General features: G+C 39.3%; 1 protein-coding gene across 2 annotated transcripts in view; it reads right to left on the bottom strand.

The window, feature by feature from the left end:
• Positions 1-2,681: 2,681 nt before the first annotated feature.
• The window catches only part of LOC126203252 (rabankyrin-5), a 621,526-nt gene continuing 608,196 nt past the window's right edge, over positions 2,682-16,011 (bottom strand). For both annotated transcript variants that reach the window (XM_049937508.1, XM_049937507.1), the window contains exon 23: positions 2,682-4,102. In XM_049937508.1, the coding sequence (XP_049793465.1) occupies positions 3,976-4,102 (127 nt within the window). In that variant the 3' untranslated portion in view covers positions 2,682-3,975. The remainder of the gene's footprint in view (positions 4,103-16,011) is intronic.

Genomic DNA, 16,011 nt, shown 5'->3' with positions numbered 1-16,011 from the left:
CTCAAATAACACCTATAACCCTTCTTGGTCTTCAATGCTCTATCAGACAAAACACTAATGTCACATTTGCTGAAATGGTTTATGGTTCGCCCATCAGAATACTAGATGATTTTTCTTTTTTTCCCCCCCCCCCCCCCCCCCCTCAGAAGTACAGCACAGAAAGGCCTGCAGACCTACCAACATTTGTGTCACAAGTGAAACAGTACATAAATCGCCTGAAACCTGCTCAATATCTCCACAAAACAAAGAAAACATCACGCATACACTAGGACGTCCACAACTCTTGTGTTAGTAAGTGAAGAAGGCATTAGAGCCACCATATGAAGGCCCATACGAAGTAATTGAAATGACCCTAAAATTTTATTTGGACTTAAAGTGAAAGATCATGTAACAATTATCTTGACTAATTGATTAAACCCACTATATATGATGAAAGAGAGTGATAAACAGCCTGAAGACACTCCACAGTTGAACTGTCAGCCCAGGGTCAACAACCAGACTCTGCAGATGGTGAAAAACCAAGAACAACATGATCTGGTCATAAAATTTGATTTCCAACATGGTCAGTTGAAGTCCTAAACTGGCTAAGCTACTGAGAAGGGAGTGATGAGGGAACATTACAAATTACTATTTTTATTTGTGTGTGTTTATAAAATGTTTGCTGCAATAATGTTGGCATAATAAAAATATTATGCTTTGGAAATTAACAAAAAAAGAGAAAATTGTTCTGTTGTTGTTGTTGTTGTTGTAATTAAGATTTATTGTGTGCACAATAAGAGAATAAAATAAATGGAAACATCCAAGTTAAATGAATCTTGATACACTTATTATGCAACAATTCTTGTGGCCCTCTTCTGTAATTTTGGAAACTGTTCTACTTGATGCAGTTGTTCCCCAGCAAAGAGTCCCATAGTTACTAACTGGATGTGTGTGTAAATAGCATGTAACTAAAAGGCACTGGTTATTATGTACTGTTGACAGGACTCTAAAGACATAATGCGCTACTGATATTCTGTTTGCATGTGTCTTAGTGTATGCACACCACTTCAAGTGAGCATCAATCATTCCTACAAATTTTGTGTTTGTTATGCAGTCTATAGAGGTAGTTTCTGTGTTTGACAGTGCCATTTCCTCTCTTCAAACTGAAATGCAAGACATTTGTTTTCTTTAAGTTCAATGTCATTTTATTGTGTATTGACCAATTGTAGACTTCCTTGAGAGGTTCATTTGTATTCTCTGCAAAGACTTCTCATTTTCTCAGTGACTATAATGTTGCTGTCATCAACAAAGAGGCTAATATTTTCCCCGTGACTAACACTACGTGGGATACCCAAAGCAAACCGGAATTATTTTATAAAAGCTATGTATTTTCAAATTGTTTAAAAAACAACTTTATCCCCTTCAAAATACTCTCCAATACAACTAATACATTTGACCCACCAGTGCTTCCACTGTTTGAAACATTTTTTTTTTTAGACTTCTTTTAAATGGCTGACAGCTCCTTACTCATTTTTTCCTCGACTTCTTCAATGTTGTCAAATCTGTGTCTTTTCATGCCCTTTTTCAGGTGTGAAAATAAGGAAAACTCGCACAGAGCCAGGTCAGGTGAGTAAGGTCCGTGGGGCAATGGAACAATGTCATTTGTAGCCAAAAACTGTCTAACAGGATGGCTGTGTGTGCACAAGTGTTGTTGTGGTGGAAGAATGTCTTTTCGGTCCCAACTCTTTCATTAAAATTCGCTGAACCAAGCTCCAAGATCACGCATTAATCTCTTGACAGTTGATCAATTGTCTGTTGACAGTCTGTGAGCACAAGGTCTCAATTTTTTTTTTCATTATTTTCGTCGGTTCAGGCAATGAATGGAAGTCCAGAATGAGGTTTGCAATCAATCGACATGTCACCATTTTTAAATCAAGCAAACCACTCATAAATTTGAAATTTTCACATAGCATCATCTCTGTAAGCTGTTTTCCACATTAAAACAGCTTCAGCAGCATTTTTACTGAGTACAAAATAAAATTTCATGGCTGCAAGTTGTTCAGTTACACTTGCCATAAGAAACGAAACAAGAATAAAATAGAACAAGCTAAGTTGACAACACAGGTGGCAATGGACTGGCAATGAGTTGCACAACATATGTCAAGTGGCAGAAATGTGTACTACACAAGCTCCACACACAGCAATGTCATTCCGGTTTTTTTGACTCTCCCTCATACTGGGAATTGTGCTGGCTGGATATACAATATCAATTTTTACGGACTACCTCTTCAAAGTGTACCAGTCCATCTCGTAGGTTGTCAGCATCAGATACTACATGGTTACTATGTACTAAAGTTTTAAGTATGCTAATCATCAGAAGGATGGTGGCAACATGATGCTTGCAAGTACAAACTGGTACAGATGAGCTTATGATACATGCATGCCCTAAAAATCCATCCTGATATCAATATGAGAGACCCACCAATCTCTATTATTTATTAAAAATTTTACTTGTCTTGATCCCAATATAACATTACAAGCAGGTTATACTCAGTTTTGGTTGACTCGCAACAGCAGCAAACAGAAAAATTGGCTTTCAGGGTAAAAACTTTACAATTTTTGAAAACATGAAAATTTTTAGAAGTACTAAAAACAGTAATGACATTTATCATCCTTACATTGCAATTAGAAACACACCATCATTGTTTTAAAAGTATGTAATATATTTTCCAACTATTTAATATAATTAAATACAATTTCGCTATTGTAAGAAAAAGGGTAGGACAAATAGAAGTGGACTGGAGAACAGAGTTCCAGGGCACAAAGAAACACAGCCGCTGGGTTGATTTGTTAGGACTCAATCATTTTCTGGTGTGCGGGCATGTTTCAGAACGTTTTTGACTTTTTCAAAACAGATCTTGTCAGATGCTATTTGTAGTGTCGGCAGACTTGCCAACACTACGCACACTAATTGAAAGAGGCGGCCAAGATGCATGTGCTAACTCACGAAGGATGGAGTGAGGTCTGAAACAGGATACGTAATGAATGTTATAAAGAAAAGTACATAGCTTCTTGAATACTTAACTTTTAATCCATCCTTTGTATACATTGTTCTTGATGAGACATCTGGAGATTGTGGCGATACAAGTGAGACTCTTTAGATACATGCAATGTTACAAATGGCGCCTTGCTAGGTCGTAGCCATGGACTTAGCTGAAGGCTATTCTAACTGTCTCTCGGCAATTGAGAGAAAGGCTTCGTACGTGTAGTCGCTAGCAATGTCGTCCGTACAACTGGGGCGAGTGCTAGTACGTCTCTCGAGACCTGCCTTGTGGTGGCGCTCGGTCTGCGATCCTGACAGTGGCGACACGCGGGTCTGCCATGTACTAATGGACCGCGGCCGATTTAAGCTACCACCTAGCAAGTGTGGTGTCTGGCGGTGACAGCACACTATTTTCGGACTATGCATTGCATGGTACACTATTTCCACAAATTTGTTCTCACGTAACTTTCCACAATGAACACCTGCTGCTCCACTGTGAGTACCATCATCCCCCCTTTGCACTTCTCTACCCACACACACACACACACACACACACACACACACACACACAGTGCACACTGAACCAGTGTGGATCATGTGGCAGACATACACGTAGTGTGTGCATTGGGTGCGTCATTATATGCATACCTTCATGTTTAACTGTATCCATTCATCCAGGCCACTTTATTTGCCCCACCATGTACAAGGAAAAAGAGCGGGAATGAAATAAGGCTCCCCCATCTTGAACACACACACACACACACACACACACACACACACACACGTCTTTATAATCAAAATGCATTAACATTCTTAGATTTTTCAGTAATCAACAATTAATTCCAAGCAATATTATTCTAGCCAGCAAATGCAAATCAGAGAAAACAACATTACTGTATGTTGACATTATATACACAAAGGAATTGGGGGAAAGTGAACAGAAGTACTTCATTCTAACCAGGTCCCTGTAACACACTGAAGCATACAGTGCACACTCTGACTGGTTTGTTCAATCCGAACTTCAGGATAGGTACAGCTCTGTCTGAACACCTGCTGCACAGGTTTCGCCCACAGTGATTGCTGAAACACAGGCAAGTAATTAAACACATCACAAAAATGCAGGTAAACAGAAATGTGAGAAATTACCATTTTATTTAATACTTCTTTATCTACAAGGTAAGATTTACATCACACGCACACACATACACAGAGAGAGTACTGCAATTTTCTTTTCTTTTTCTGTCTTCTCAAATGGACATATAGTTACAGTTAACCCTTTTTGCTACATCAGAACTAAACTTTAGCACATGCAAAGTTTAACATTAACACCAGCATTTGAGTTGATGTCTCATATTTCGTAATGCATTTAAATACAAGACAATGACTAATTCATCAATTAATCATCTGCTCAGAACCAACACTTTATCAGCGCAATTGCAGTGTCATAGCTTTGTGATCACAGATTGGAGCAGCAATCTGAAACACAGGGCAATCGACATGATGCGTTCCGAATCGTGCTGACATTTAATGACAGTAGGGTAAAACTCTTAAGGACTTCTGGAAACAACCTTGGTTTGCTGCCAGGTCACTTGGAGTGCTGCAAGTTTTGTTTCTTACTTTCTTCCACATTTGTTTGTTTCATAGTAAACAGAATCTGGTTTCATCACATTGTGCTTTATTTTTGTTCACTTATCAGGTTGGGTAAATGATTACATATTTGTTTTTGTTTCATTGCATAGTGATCTGTGGACATTTGTTCCTGCTTAGGAACCTGCGTGTGAACTGCTCGATTTAAATGTGCTGTAAGCATTTTGCTCATATTCAACTTTATTTCTGTTGTTTTCTGGTGCTCACATTTAATGGAGCACTCCATGACAGCAGTTTTGACAAACTGCTATTCAGCTTTATTACATCTTGTCACAGAATTAGTATGTATTTCTGCTTTGAATCTTTGTCAAGCAAGTCAGATTCTTGATTATTAAATAAAATCTCAGCTTCATTATAGATATACTATAAAATTCAGAAAGCACGGCTGGGAATCACTTGCTTAGATATGAGGCACCAACACTTTATCATGTCTCTTTTGAATAAAACCTTTTTGTTTCTGTAGGCAGTCATCAGTATGAGTAAAAATACTGTCCAGTTGTAGATTAGTGATGCCGTTTTATAGACTGTAAGTACTAATATTCAACAATGTAGGAAAAGAGAGATTACTATTTACCCTAAAGAAGACACATTTAATTGCGTAGAGGCACAATTGAAAGACACTTACATAAGGCTTTCGGCCACAGCCTTCATCAGCAGAAGAGAAGCAGACACCATTCATACAGACAAGCAAGCATACCGCATGTGCACATGACCACGAACTCCAGCATCTCCGGCCAGAATGCCCGAGATGCTGGAGTTCGTTGTCATGTGTACGTGAGGTGCGCTTGCTTATATGTATGAATAGTGTTCGTTTCTTTTTTGCTGATGAACGGTGTGGCCAAAAACTTTATGTAAGTGTCTTAATTGTGCGTGTCTGCTACTATTTAAAATATTTTCTTTACGGTAAGTAGCAATCTATCTTTTCCTACATTGTTGATACTCCTACCTGAAGTTTCCATTGTTTGAGTACTAATATTCAGTTTGTCATTCACTATGAATAAAAATTTTATCCTACCATTCATGATAAACTTCGCAAGTTTACAAGTTCTCTCATCATAATGAATGAATGTAGGCACTTTTACATAAGCAAGAACATATTTAGGTATTACCTTAATGGTGATATATTCCTTATTAGAATTAATGTTATTGGAGATCTTGGGTTTATATAGATGGTTCATAGTGTCTGACAATCTACAACAACAGGTGGTGATTCAGCTTTGTTACAGGAAGTTAACATATACAGGGTGAATCATCTAAAATGTGCACTGCAAATATTGCGGAAATGGAAAGTGCTATTGAATTGCAGTAATACTTAGAAAGACTATTTTTTGTGCGAACATACACTTTTTAAATGAAATGAAGCCTACTGACATTAACAAACTAAAAGTATGGTAAATTACAATGTTACTGATGTTTGTTGCATGATCCTACTGCGAGTCATTTACGAGATATTATATTTTGAAAAGTTTCCACAGCAATACTTGCTTGTGATATTCTACCTAGGTACAATGTTGTTATGTTTGCTTACAGTGTGCTTGGGTTTGACACCTGTAGGCATTTTCTATGGGGGAAAGCTGAAATACGCTGTCTACAGCTGATAGTATGCAACGACATTACTGCAGCCTGCAATGACATTACTACAGCCTGCTCAGACATCTCTGCTGAAATGCTAACACATGTGCAGCAGTCATTCCACACCAGACTGGGAGCATGTACTGCCACAGCCAATGATCATTTTGAACACAACCTATGATGGTCAATTGTCTTGTTACTGGTCAGAATCCAAAGAACTAGCATAGCATATGCATGTATGTAGTTCTTCAGTGTGTGCTACCACAGGTTTTTTTGCAAGTGTTGGAGTAGGAACTATTCAAAATACAATACCTTGTAAAAGACTTGTGATGAAGTCACATTTAGTGATCATGGCCAGGTAAACCGCAAAAACACGCGCTATTGGTCTGCTGACAATCCTCGTTAGCTTTGTGAGGTGGAACATCAGCATCCACAGAGTGAAAATGTGTGGTATGGGAACTACTGAAATAACACCATGGCATTCTAATTTAACCTATTTTTAGTTTGTTAATGACAGTAGGTATTGTTTCACCTAAAAAGTGTATGTATGCACACAAAATACACTTTATAAGTATTATTACAATCTGTTGATTGGCTAACTATACAAATTCCTGACTACCAATCCATTCTGTGGAAACCGCACATCAATAGCACTTTCCATTTCTGCAAAATTTGTGGTGCAAATTTTAGGTGATTCACCCTGTATAAGCAATGATCTGTAGACATCCTATTTTTATAGTTGGAAATAGTATTTGCAGTTCACTATAGCTTTTAGTCATTTAATGTCACTCAGTTAAACCTATTGTATTTACTTCATACAATTAGTATGAATGTCACCACTCACAATTACTTCACAAACCATATTTATGACTTTGTATACATGCCTGAACTAGTTATTTCATTGTAACACATGTATACCACTATGCTTCCTTCTTCCATAGTTATTTTTGACCGTTTATTTTGGCTACCGATTTGTAATTGTTTCTGTACTTACTCAGTTATTGCTTCTGGCCCCATCGTGCAATCTCGCTTTGTTTGTGCAGGTGTATTTCTGTGAATATGCTATTGATCTCTGTACAACATTTCAGCAATATATTCTAAAATTTGACATACAACTGCTATGAATGTCACTAATTACAACTGTTTCATGAACTGTATTTGCAATCCTGCATACATTTCACTATTAGCTACTGATTTAAAATTATTTCTCCATTTACTCTAGTTAGCTACTGATTGAAAATTATTTCTCTACTTACTACAGCTGAGACTTCTGGCTGCATGATATGCTTCGCTGCTTCTTTTCAGTGACAGGTTCCTAACTAGCATATTATTGACCTCCCTACACCTGTTTTGGCAACTGGTTTCTACACTTCACACCCATAGTATTCTGTGATGTTTGTATCAACTTATCTTATTTGTTATATCTAAAAACAAAGATGATGTGACTTACCAAACGAAAGCGCTGGCAGGTTGATAGACAAACAAACATACACACAAAATTCAAGCTTTCGCAACCAATGGTTGCTTCATCAGGAAAGAGGGAAGGAGAGGGAAAGACGAAAGGATGTGGGTTTTAAGGGAGAGGGTAAGGAGTCATTCCAACCCCGGGAGCAGAAAGACTTACCTTAGGGGGAAAAAAGGACAGGTATGCGCGCGCGCGCACACACACACACACACACACACACACACACACACACACACACACACACACACATATCCATCCGCACATACACAGACACAAGCAGACATTTTCAAATTTTAATTATTTTATTATATGAAACAATGTCAAATAAGGGAAAGGTAACCACCTACCTATAGTGGACCCAGGTGTGGAGTATAGAAAAATATACCAAAGAACAGTATTCACACTAACTTTTAAACTCTTGCTCTTAATTATAATAAAAGTACACACATTCACACAATTAACAACACCAGACACCCAAACAAGTACTCCCATGGCTGCAGCGAGATTGATTATCTATTACTGAAAGCAGTTGCCTGGACTGGTGGTGCAGAGGGGATAGGAAAGGATGCATGAGGCAAGGACAGGCTAGTGGGAATGACCGAAATAGCTCTTTCAATAGATCATTCAGTGGTTGCACAAAAAGGAGAAAGAATTCACTGGATACAGCATATATATGAGAGAGAGATAAAGCATATATATATGAGAGAGAGAGAGAGAGAGAGAGAGAGAGAGAGAGAGAATGCCTACATTGGGAGGGCGGTAGGGGAAGAGTGGTGAGAGAAGGCAGTGCACTATTTGGATGGGAAAGGAGTGACGTAGACAGAAGGAGTGAAAAGGTAAGGTGAAGCGGACAGACAATTCTCACCTGCACAGTTTAGAAAAAGTTGCGAGTGAATGGAGTATCCGAACAGACTGCTTAGTGATGCAGTTGTTGAAGTCATTTGTGTTGGGGTGTGCAGCATGTTTGGCAACTGAACGATCAAGTTTGCAGTTCACTATAGTTTGGTTGCAGTTCACTATAGATTGGCAGAGCCATTAATGTGAGTAGGCAGTTGGTTGCCTCTCATGTAACACAGAGAGTGATGTACAATATGTCTACAATATCCGATATATAAAATGGCTGCTTTCACTCATGACACTGGGTAGGAAATAACTGGTGACGGGACAGCAGTAGGATGTGGTAGGTGGGTGTCTGGGACAGTTCTTGCACCTGAGCGGACAACAAGGGAAGACCACAAGGGATACAGGACTGGGAGCAGGACTGGAATAGGAATTAACAAGGATATTCTCTAAGTCAGTGGTTCTCAAACTTTTTTCCTCAGAGCCCCTCTTCACTAGAAAAAATAGTATCAGCTCCGCCCCCCTCCCCCCCAGTCTATTGTTATTAATAAAAATAGTCATATTTTATATTTTTTTCCTTATTTTGTTTGTTGTTGTTGTTGTGGTCTTCAGTCCTGAGACTGGTTTGATGCAGCTCTCCATGCTACTCTATCCTGTGCAAGCTTCTTCATCTCCCAGTACCTATTGCAACCTACATCCTTCTGAATCTGCTTAGTGTATTCATCTCTTGGTCTCCCTCTACGATTTTTACCCTCCACGCTGCCCTCCAATGCTAAATTTGTGATCCCTTGATGCCTCAAAACATGTCCTACCAACCGATCCCTTCTTCTAGTCAAGTTGTGCCACAAACTTCTCTTCTCCCAAATCCTATTCAATACCTCCTCATCAGTTACGTGATCTACCCACCTTATCTTCAGCATTCTTCTGTAGCACCACATTTCGAAAGCTTCTATTCTCTTCTTGTCCAAATTAGTTATCGTCCATGTTTCACTTCCATACATGGCTACACTCCATACAAATACTTTCAGAAACGACTTCCTGACACTTAAATCTATACTCGATGTTAACAAATTTCTCTTCTTCAGAAACGATTTCCTTGCCATTGCCAGTCTACATTTTATATCCTCTCTACTTCGACCATCATCAGTTATTTTACTCCCTAAATAGCAAAACTCCTTTACTACTTTAAGTGTCTCATTTCCTAATTTAATTCCCTCAGCATCACCCGATTTAATTTGACTACATTCCATTATCCTCGTTTTGCTTTTGTTGATGTTCATCTTGTATCCTCCTTTCAAGACACTGTCCATTCCGTTCAACTGCTCTTCCAAGTCCTTTGCTGTCTCTGACAGAATTACAATGTAATCGGCGAACCTCAAAGTTTTTACTTCTTCTCCATGAATTTTAATACCTACTCCAAATTTTTCTTTTGTTTCCTTTACTGCTTGCTCAATATACAGATTGAATAACATCGGGGAGAGGCTACAACCCTGTCTCACTCCTTTCCCAACCACTGCTTCCCTTTCATGCCCCTCGACTCTTATATCTGCCACCTGGTTTCTGTACAAATTGTAAATAGCCTTTCGCTCCCTGTATTTTATCCATGCCACCTTCAGAATTTGAAAGAGAGTATTCCAGTTAACATTGTCAAAAGCTTTCTCTAAGTCTACAAATGCTAGAAACGTAGGTTTGCCTTTTCTTAATCTTTCTTCTAAGATAAGTCGTAAGGTTAGTATTGCCTCACATGTTCCAACATTTCTACGGAATCCAAACTGATCTTCCCCGAGGTCCGCTTCTACCAGTTTTTCCATTCGTCTGTAAAGAATTCGCGTTAGTATTTTGCAGCCATGACTTATTAAATTGATAGTTCGGTAATTTTCACATCTGTCAACACCTGCTTTCTTTGGGATTGGAATTATTATATTCTTCTTGAAGTCTGAGGGTATTTCGCCTGTCTCATACATCTTGCTCACCAGATGGTAGAGTTTTGTCATGACTGGCTCTCCCAAGGCCATCAGTAGTTCTAATGGAATGTTGTCTACTCCCGGGGCCTTGTTTCGACTCAGGTCTTTCAGTGCTCTGTCAAACTCTTCACGCAGTATCTTATCTCCCATTTCGTCTTTATCTACATCCTCTTCCCTTTCCATAATATTGTCCTCAAGTACATCGCCCTTGTATAAACCCTTTATATACTCCTTCCACCTTTCTGCCTTCCCTTCTTTGCTTAGAACTGGGTTGCCATCTGAGCTCTTGATATTCATACAAGTGGTTCTCTTCTCTCCAAAGGTCTCTTTAATTTTCCTGTAGGCAGTATCTATCTTACCCCTAGTGAGACAAGTCTCTACATCCTTACATTTGTCCTCTAGCCATCCCCGCTTAGCCATTTTGCACTTTCTGCCGATCTCATTTTTGAGACGTTTGTATTCCTTTTTGCCTGCTTCATTTACTGCATTTTTATATTTTCTCCTTTCATCAATTAAATTCAGTATTTCTTCTGTTACCCAAGGATTTCTATTAGCCCTCGTCTTTTTACCTACTCGATCCTCTGCTGCCTTCACTACTTCATCCCTCAGAGCTACCCATTCCTCTTCGACTGTATTTCTTTCCCCCATTCCTGTCAATTGTTCCCTTATGCTCTCCCTGAAACTCTCTACAACCTCTGGTATAGTCAGTTTATCCAGGTCCCATCTCCTCAAATTCCCATCTTTTTGCAGTTTCTTCAGTTTTAATCTACGGTTCATAACCAATAGATTGTGGTTAGAGTCCACATCTGCCCCTGGAAATGTCTTACAATTTAAAATCTGGTTCCTAAAACGCTGTCTTACCATTATATAATCTATCTGATACCTTTTAGTATCTCCAGGATTCTTCCAGGTATACAACATTCTTTTATGATTCTTGAACCAAGTGTTAGCTATGATTAAGTCATGCTCTGTGCAAAATTCTACAAGGTGGCTTCCTCTTTCATTTCTTCCCCCCAATCCATATTCACTTACTATGTTTCCTTCTCTCCCTTTTCCTACTGACGAATTCCAGTCACCCATGACTATTAAATTTTCGTCTCCCTTCACTACCTGAATAATTTCTTTTATCTCGTCATACATTTCATCTATTTCTTCATCATCTGCAGAGCTAGTTGGCATATAAACTTGTACTACTGTAGTAGGCATGGGCTTTGTGTCTATCTTGGCCACAATAATGCGTTCACTAAGCTGTTTGTAGTAGCTAACCCGCACTCCTATTTTTTTATTCATTATTAAACCTACTCCTGCATTACCCCTATTTGATTTTGTATTTATAACCCCGTATTCACCTGACCAAAAGTCTTGTTCCTCCTGCCACCGTACTTCACTAATTCCCACTATATCTAACTTTAACCTATCCATTTCCCTTTTTAAATTTTCTAACCTACCTGCCCGATTAAGGGATCTGACATTCCACGCTCCGATCCGTAGAACGCCAGTTTTCTTTCTCCTGATAACGACATCCTCTTGAGTAGTCCCCGCCCGGAGATCCGAATGGGGGACTATTTTACCTCCGGAATATTTTACCCAAGAGGACGCTATCATCATTTAATCATACAGTAAAGCTGCATGTCCTCGGGAAAAATTACGGCTATAGTTTCCCCTTGCTTTCAGCCGTTCGCAGTACCAGCACAGCAAGGCCGTTTTGGTTAATGTTACAAGGCCAGATCAGTCAATCATCCAGACTGTTGCCCCTGCAAGTACCGAAAAGGCTGCTGCCCCTCTTCAGGAACCACATGTTTGTCTTGCCTCTCAACAGATACCCCTCTGTTGTGGTTGTACCTACGGTACGGCATCTGTATCGCTGAGGCACGCAAGCCTCCCCACCAACGGCAAGGTCCATGGTTCATGGAGGGGAGGTTATTTTGTTTACCAAACTCAATTTAAAAAGATTTTATGCAGCAGAAGCCAAAAATAACATGATTTATTATAATGAAAATACGGAACAAATTTGTTATCTTCATCACATTTTCTTTTTTTTCAAAAACTATGATATGAATGTTATTCACAATTCAGCAAACAAGAGTTACAAGAACAATAGAAATTTAAATTAAAAAGTTCAGTGTAATGGATGAGCTTGCTTTTGAGAACAAAGTTTCTCAAGATGTGGAGGAATAGCAGAAAGAACCACTCGAGTTCTTTGTTTACATTTAGCTTTGAACTGTAGTTCAACTTCATAGCTGACAAATCTGAAAATCCAGTCTCACACAAGTATTTTGCTGCAAAAGGAATCAGGAACTTCATTGCATTTTGGCTTAGCATTGGGAAGTCCTTGCTAATACGTATCCAAAATTCCAACAAAGACACTTCATTAAATTTACTCTTCAGTGAAGTATCACAAGTGATTTCAATAAGTTGTTCTTGTTCTTCTATATTTAGAAATGATGGTCCATGTGCATTTATGAATGGATTTTTAACCCAATTAAATTTATCAAAATCGTTGCTGAAATATTTCTCAAAGTGAACTTTTAATGTTGCAAGATGATGAAGAAAGCAAGCTTTTATCACTATTGGAAGTATCAGATTATCTGTATCCTCTAACAGTGACACTGGAGGAGGGAACATATCTAGTATGCCACTCTCCATTCGGTTTTGCCACAGCTCTAATTTCTTTATGAACACATTCACCTTTTCATTCAAAGATAGTACATTTGCCCGATTACCTTGAAGTGAAGTGTTAAGAATATTTAGTTTCTCAAAAATACCAGTGAGGTAAGCCATTTTAAGTAAAAAATCTCCATTGCTGAAACAGTTTGCTGAACAGAGGATACCTCATTCCTCAGTTAAAATTCTTTCCAATACTTTACCCCTTGAAAGCCATCGAGCATTACTAAAAAAGAGCAACTGAGTGTGTTCAGCACCCATCTCCACACATAGCACTTTCAAAAGCCTTGAAGGTATAGATTTTGCCTTAATAATATTAGCTGTTGGTATAACTGTTTGCAGAACTTCATGAAGGGGTGGATTAAGTTCTTTAGCGGCCATAGCCTCCCGACGTATCATGCAGTATCCATACAGCATCAGGAGCTACAGCTTTAACTTTGGCTTGCAATCCACCACAAATTCCAGACATAGAGCACACTCCGTCTGTGCATACTCCAATGTACCTATTCCATGTTATACTGTTTTGATTAAAAGAAGTATTGAGCATGTCCAAAAGGCTTTCAGCTGCAGCTGTTTTCAGTATCGGCTCACAGAAAAGAAATTCATCTCAAATGTTAAATTCATCAACAAAATGAGCATAAGCAATCAAATGAGCATCTTTATGACTGTCAGTTGCTGCGTCCACTTGAAATGCAAAATAGATGTTGGGCAATTTATCGATTAACTGCTCAAGTAAATCGTCAAAAATGTCTAAAATTCTTCTATGCACTGTCATTAGAGACAGTAATACTTTTCAACTGTTGAGCACATGAGTCGCCAAACATTGTTGATACTATATCAATCGCTGCTGGTAAAACCAGAGTTTCCGCAACCTTGTGTGGTTTCTTGCATTTAACAACACTATGAGGAATCTGGTAAGAGGCTTAGAAGGCCTTAGATGTCACATTCATTGTTTTAGCAAAGTTCCTCTGGGTAGATGATAAAACATTTAGTTTCCTGACAAAAAAAAATTTGGTTTTCCTGTTAATTCTGGATGTTTGGTTTCCAGATGTCTCTTTAACTTGTTAGGTTTCATGCTATCAGCAGCTAAAATCATTAAACAACCTACACACTGCGAACATGTTTGTAGTTTCTGTGAAGCCTAGCAATAAAGAGTTCTCATCATACCTCCTTGTTTTCGCTTTTGGAGTATCTCCCTCCTCTCCTCCAGTTGACAGACCACTGCTGTCTCGATGTTTGTCACTAATGAGGAACTGCTTCATACTGCAGTCAAGTCTTCCTCATAAAGTCTGTAATTATAAGACTATAATTATAGTCATCACTATAAGGATGCATTGAGATACACGAGCCAAACCTCACACCGCGCAGGATAGTTACGGAAACAGTAATGGTGCAGGCGACAAAGGGTATTCCGCCGACTGTCAAAGGAAGCAACGCCACCTAGGAACAAAGCCTATTCAGCTCACAGGTGTAGGCTTCGATCCTAGGTGGCGCAGAAGGAAGCCGCGCAGCTCGACCGATTATTTCAAACAATGCTGAAAATGTGACAGCAGTTTCACTGTTAACACCAAGGTCGCGCGAAATTCAAACTAGGTCAGCGGCATGCCATTTGTTTGACAAAAGTTAAACCTAATTGTTTGTTACTGTCTGAGCCCTCTAGCCGACTATGTTGATTCCTCTGGTTCTGTGCATGCACTGCTGAGCATTCTTCTGCGGACAGGGCCCACTTATTCAATATCGGTTGCACTAGTAGGCTGGCTGCAGTTCCAGAGAGGATGTAGCACATTCCTCCGATGTTTTAAGTTCTGCTCTAGTTCCTCTAGTTATTTTACTGATGATGGTTTCATATTTTATGATGTCAATTTAGTGCAGGAGGATAGGGGTCTTCTATTATTTACCCTTACAGTTATTGTAAGAACATTATGTATTGAAAGGTACCGGTTTGTCACTTGAAGATGCGACTATAACGCTGCAGAACTAGTCATGGGTGATTTTAACGCAGCAGTTGCAGTTTTCATCAGTTGAAATATATTCTCGCACCTGTGGATGTCCCTCATACAAAGTGATTTGTCTTTTACTTCAGTTTTGACTGTTGCAGGACTTTCAGTTTCCTGCTTGAAGTCTACTGGGAAGTTCTATTGACTTTTCACCAACTACAAAACTCCATTCTGAATGCTAGTGATGGATGTTGAAAATTAAATGATAGAAACTCCAAGTTGAAATATCACCAACATAATGAAAAGATAGATTACTACTCACCATGAAGATGGCATTTGAGTTGCAGACAGGCACAATGAAAAAACATTTACTCATTATCTTTTGGCCAAAGCCCTCTTTAGAAAAGGAAACACACACACAACATTCATTCACACAAGCAAGCACACCTCATGCACACATGACCACCAGCCCCAGCAGCTCACACCGGAATACAACTATCTCACATAGAACAGAAGCAACAACCTGGATTAAGTGGAGAAGGGGGAAGGATAGCCGGATAAGGGGTTGGGGGAGAGAAGTGATCTGTCTGGCAGAGTGTGCAGGGGTTAGGTTGCCAATGGTGTATCATCGGGAGCCTGTGGGGCAGAGAAGGGGAAAAGACGACCAGGTGTGTTGGCAGAGGGCAGCATACAAAGAGGGTTTGGGGACAAGAATAGGGAGGAGGTGTTAGGACATAGGGGGTGGAAACTGTTGGGTGGAGGGTATGAAGACAATAGGTTACCATAGGTTGAGGCTGGGATAATTTTGGGAGTGGAGAATTTGTTGTAAGGATAACTTGCATCTGTGATGTTCCGAAAAGAAGGTGGTGGAGGTGAGGATCCCGATGGCCTGATTTATGA

Source organism: Schistocerca nitens, chromosome 9, assembly GCF_023898315.1.
Source record: "Schistocerca nitens isolate TAMUIC-IGC-003100 chromosome 9, iqSchNite1.1, whole genome shotgun sequence".
NCBI lineage: Eukaryota > Metazoa > Arthropoda > Insecta > Orthoptera > Acrididae > Schistocerca > Schistocerca nitens.
The sequence above is the reverse complement of the archived record's forward strand: the minus strand, read 5'-3'. Positions and strand labels throughout refer to the sequence as shown.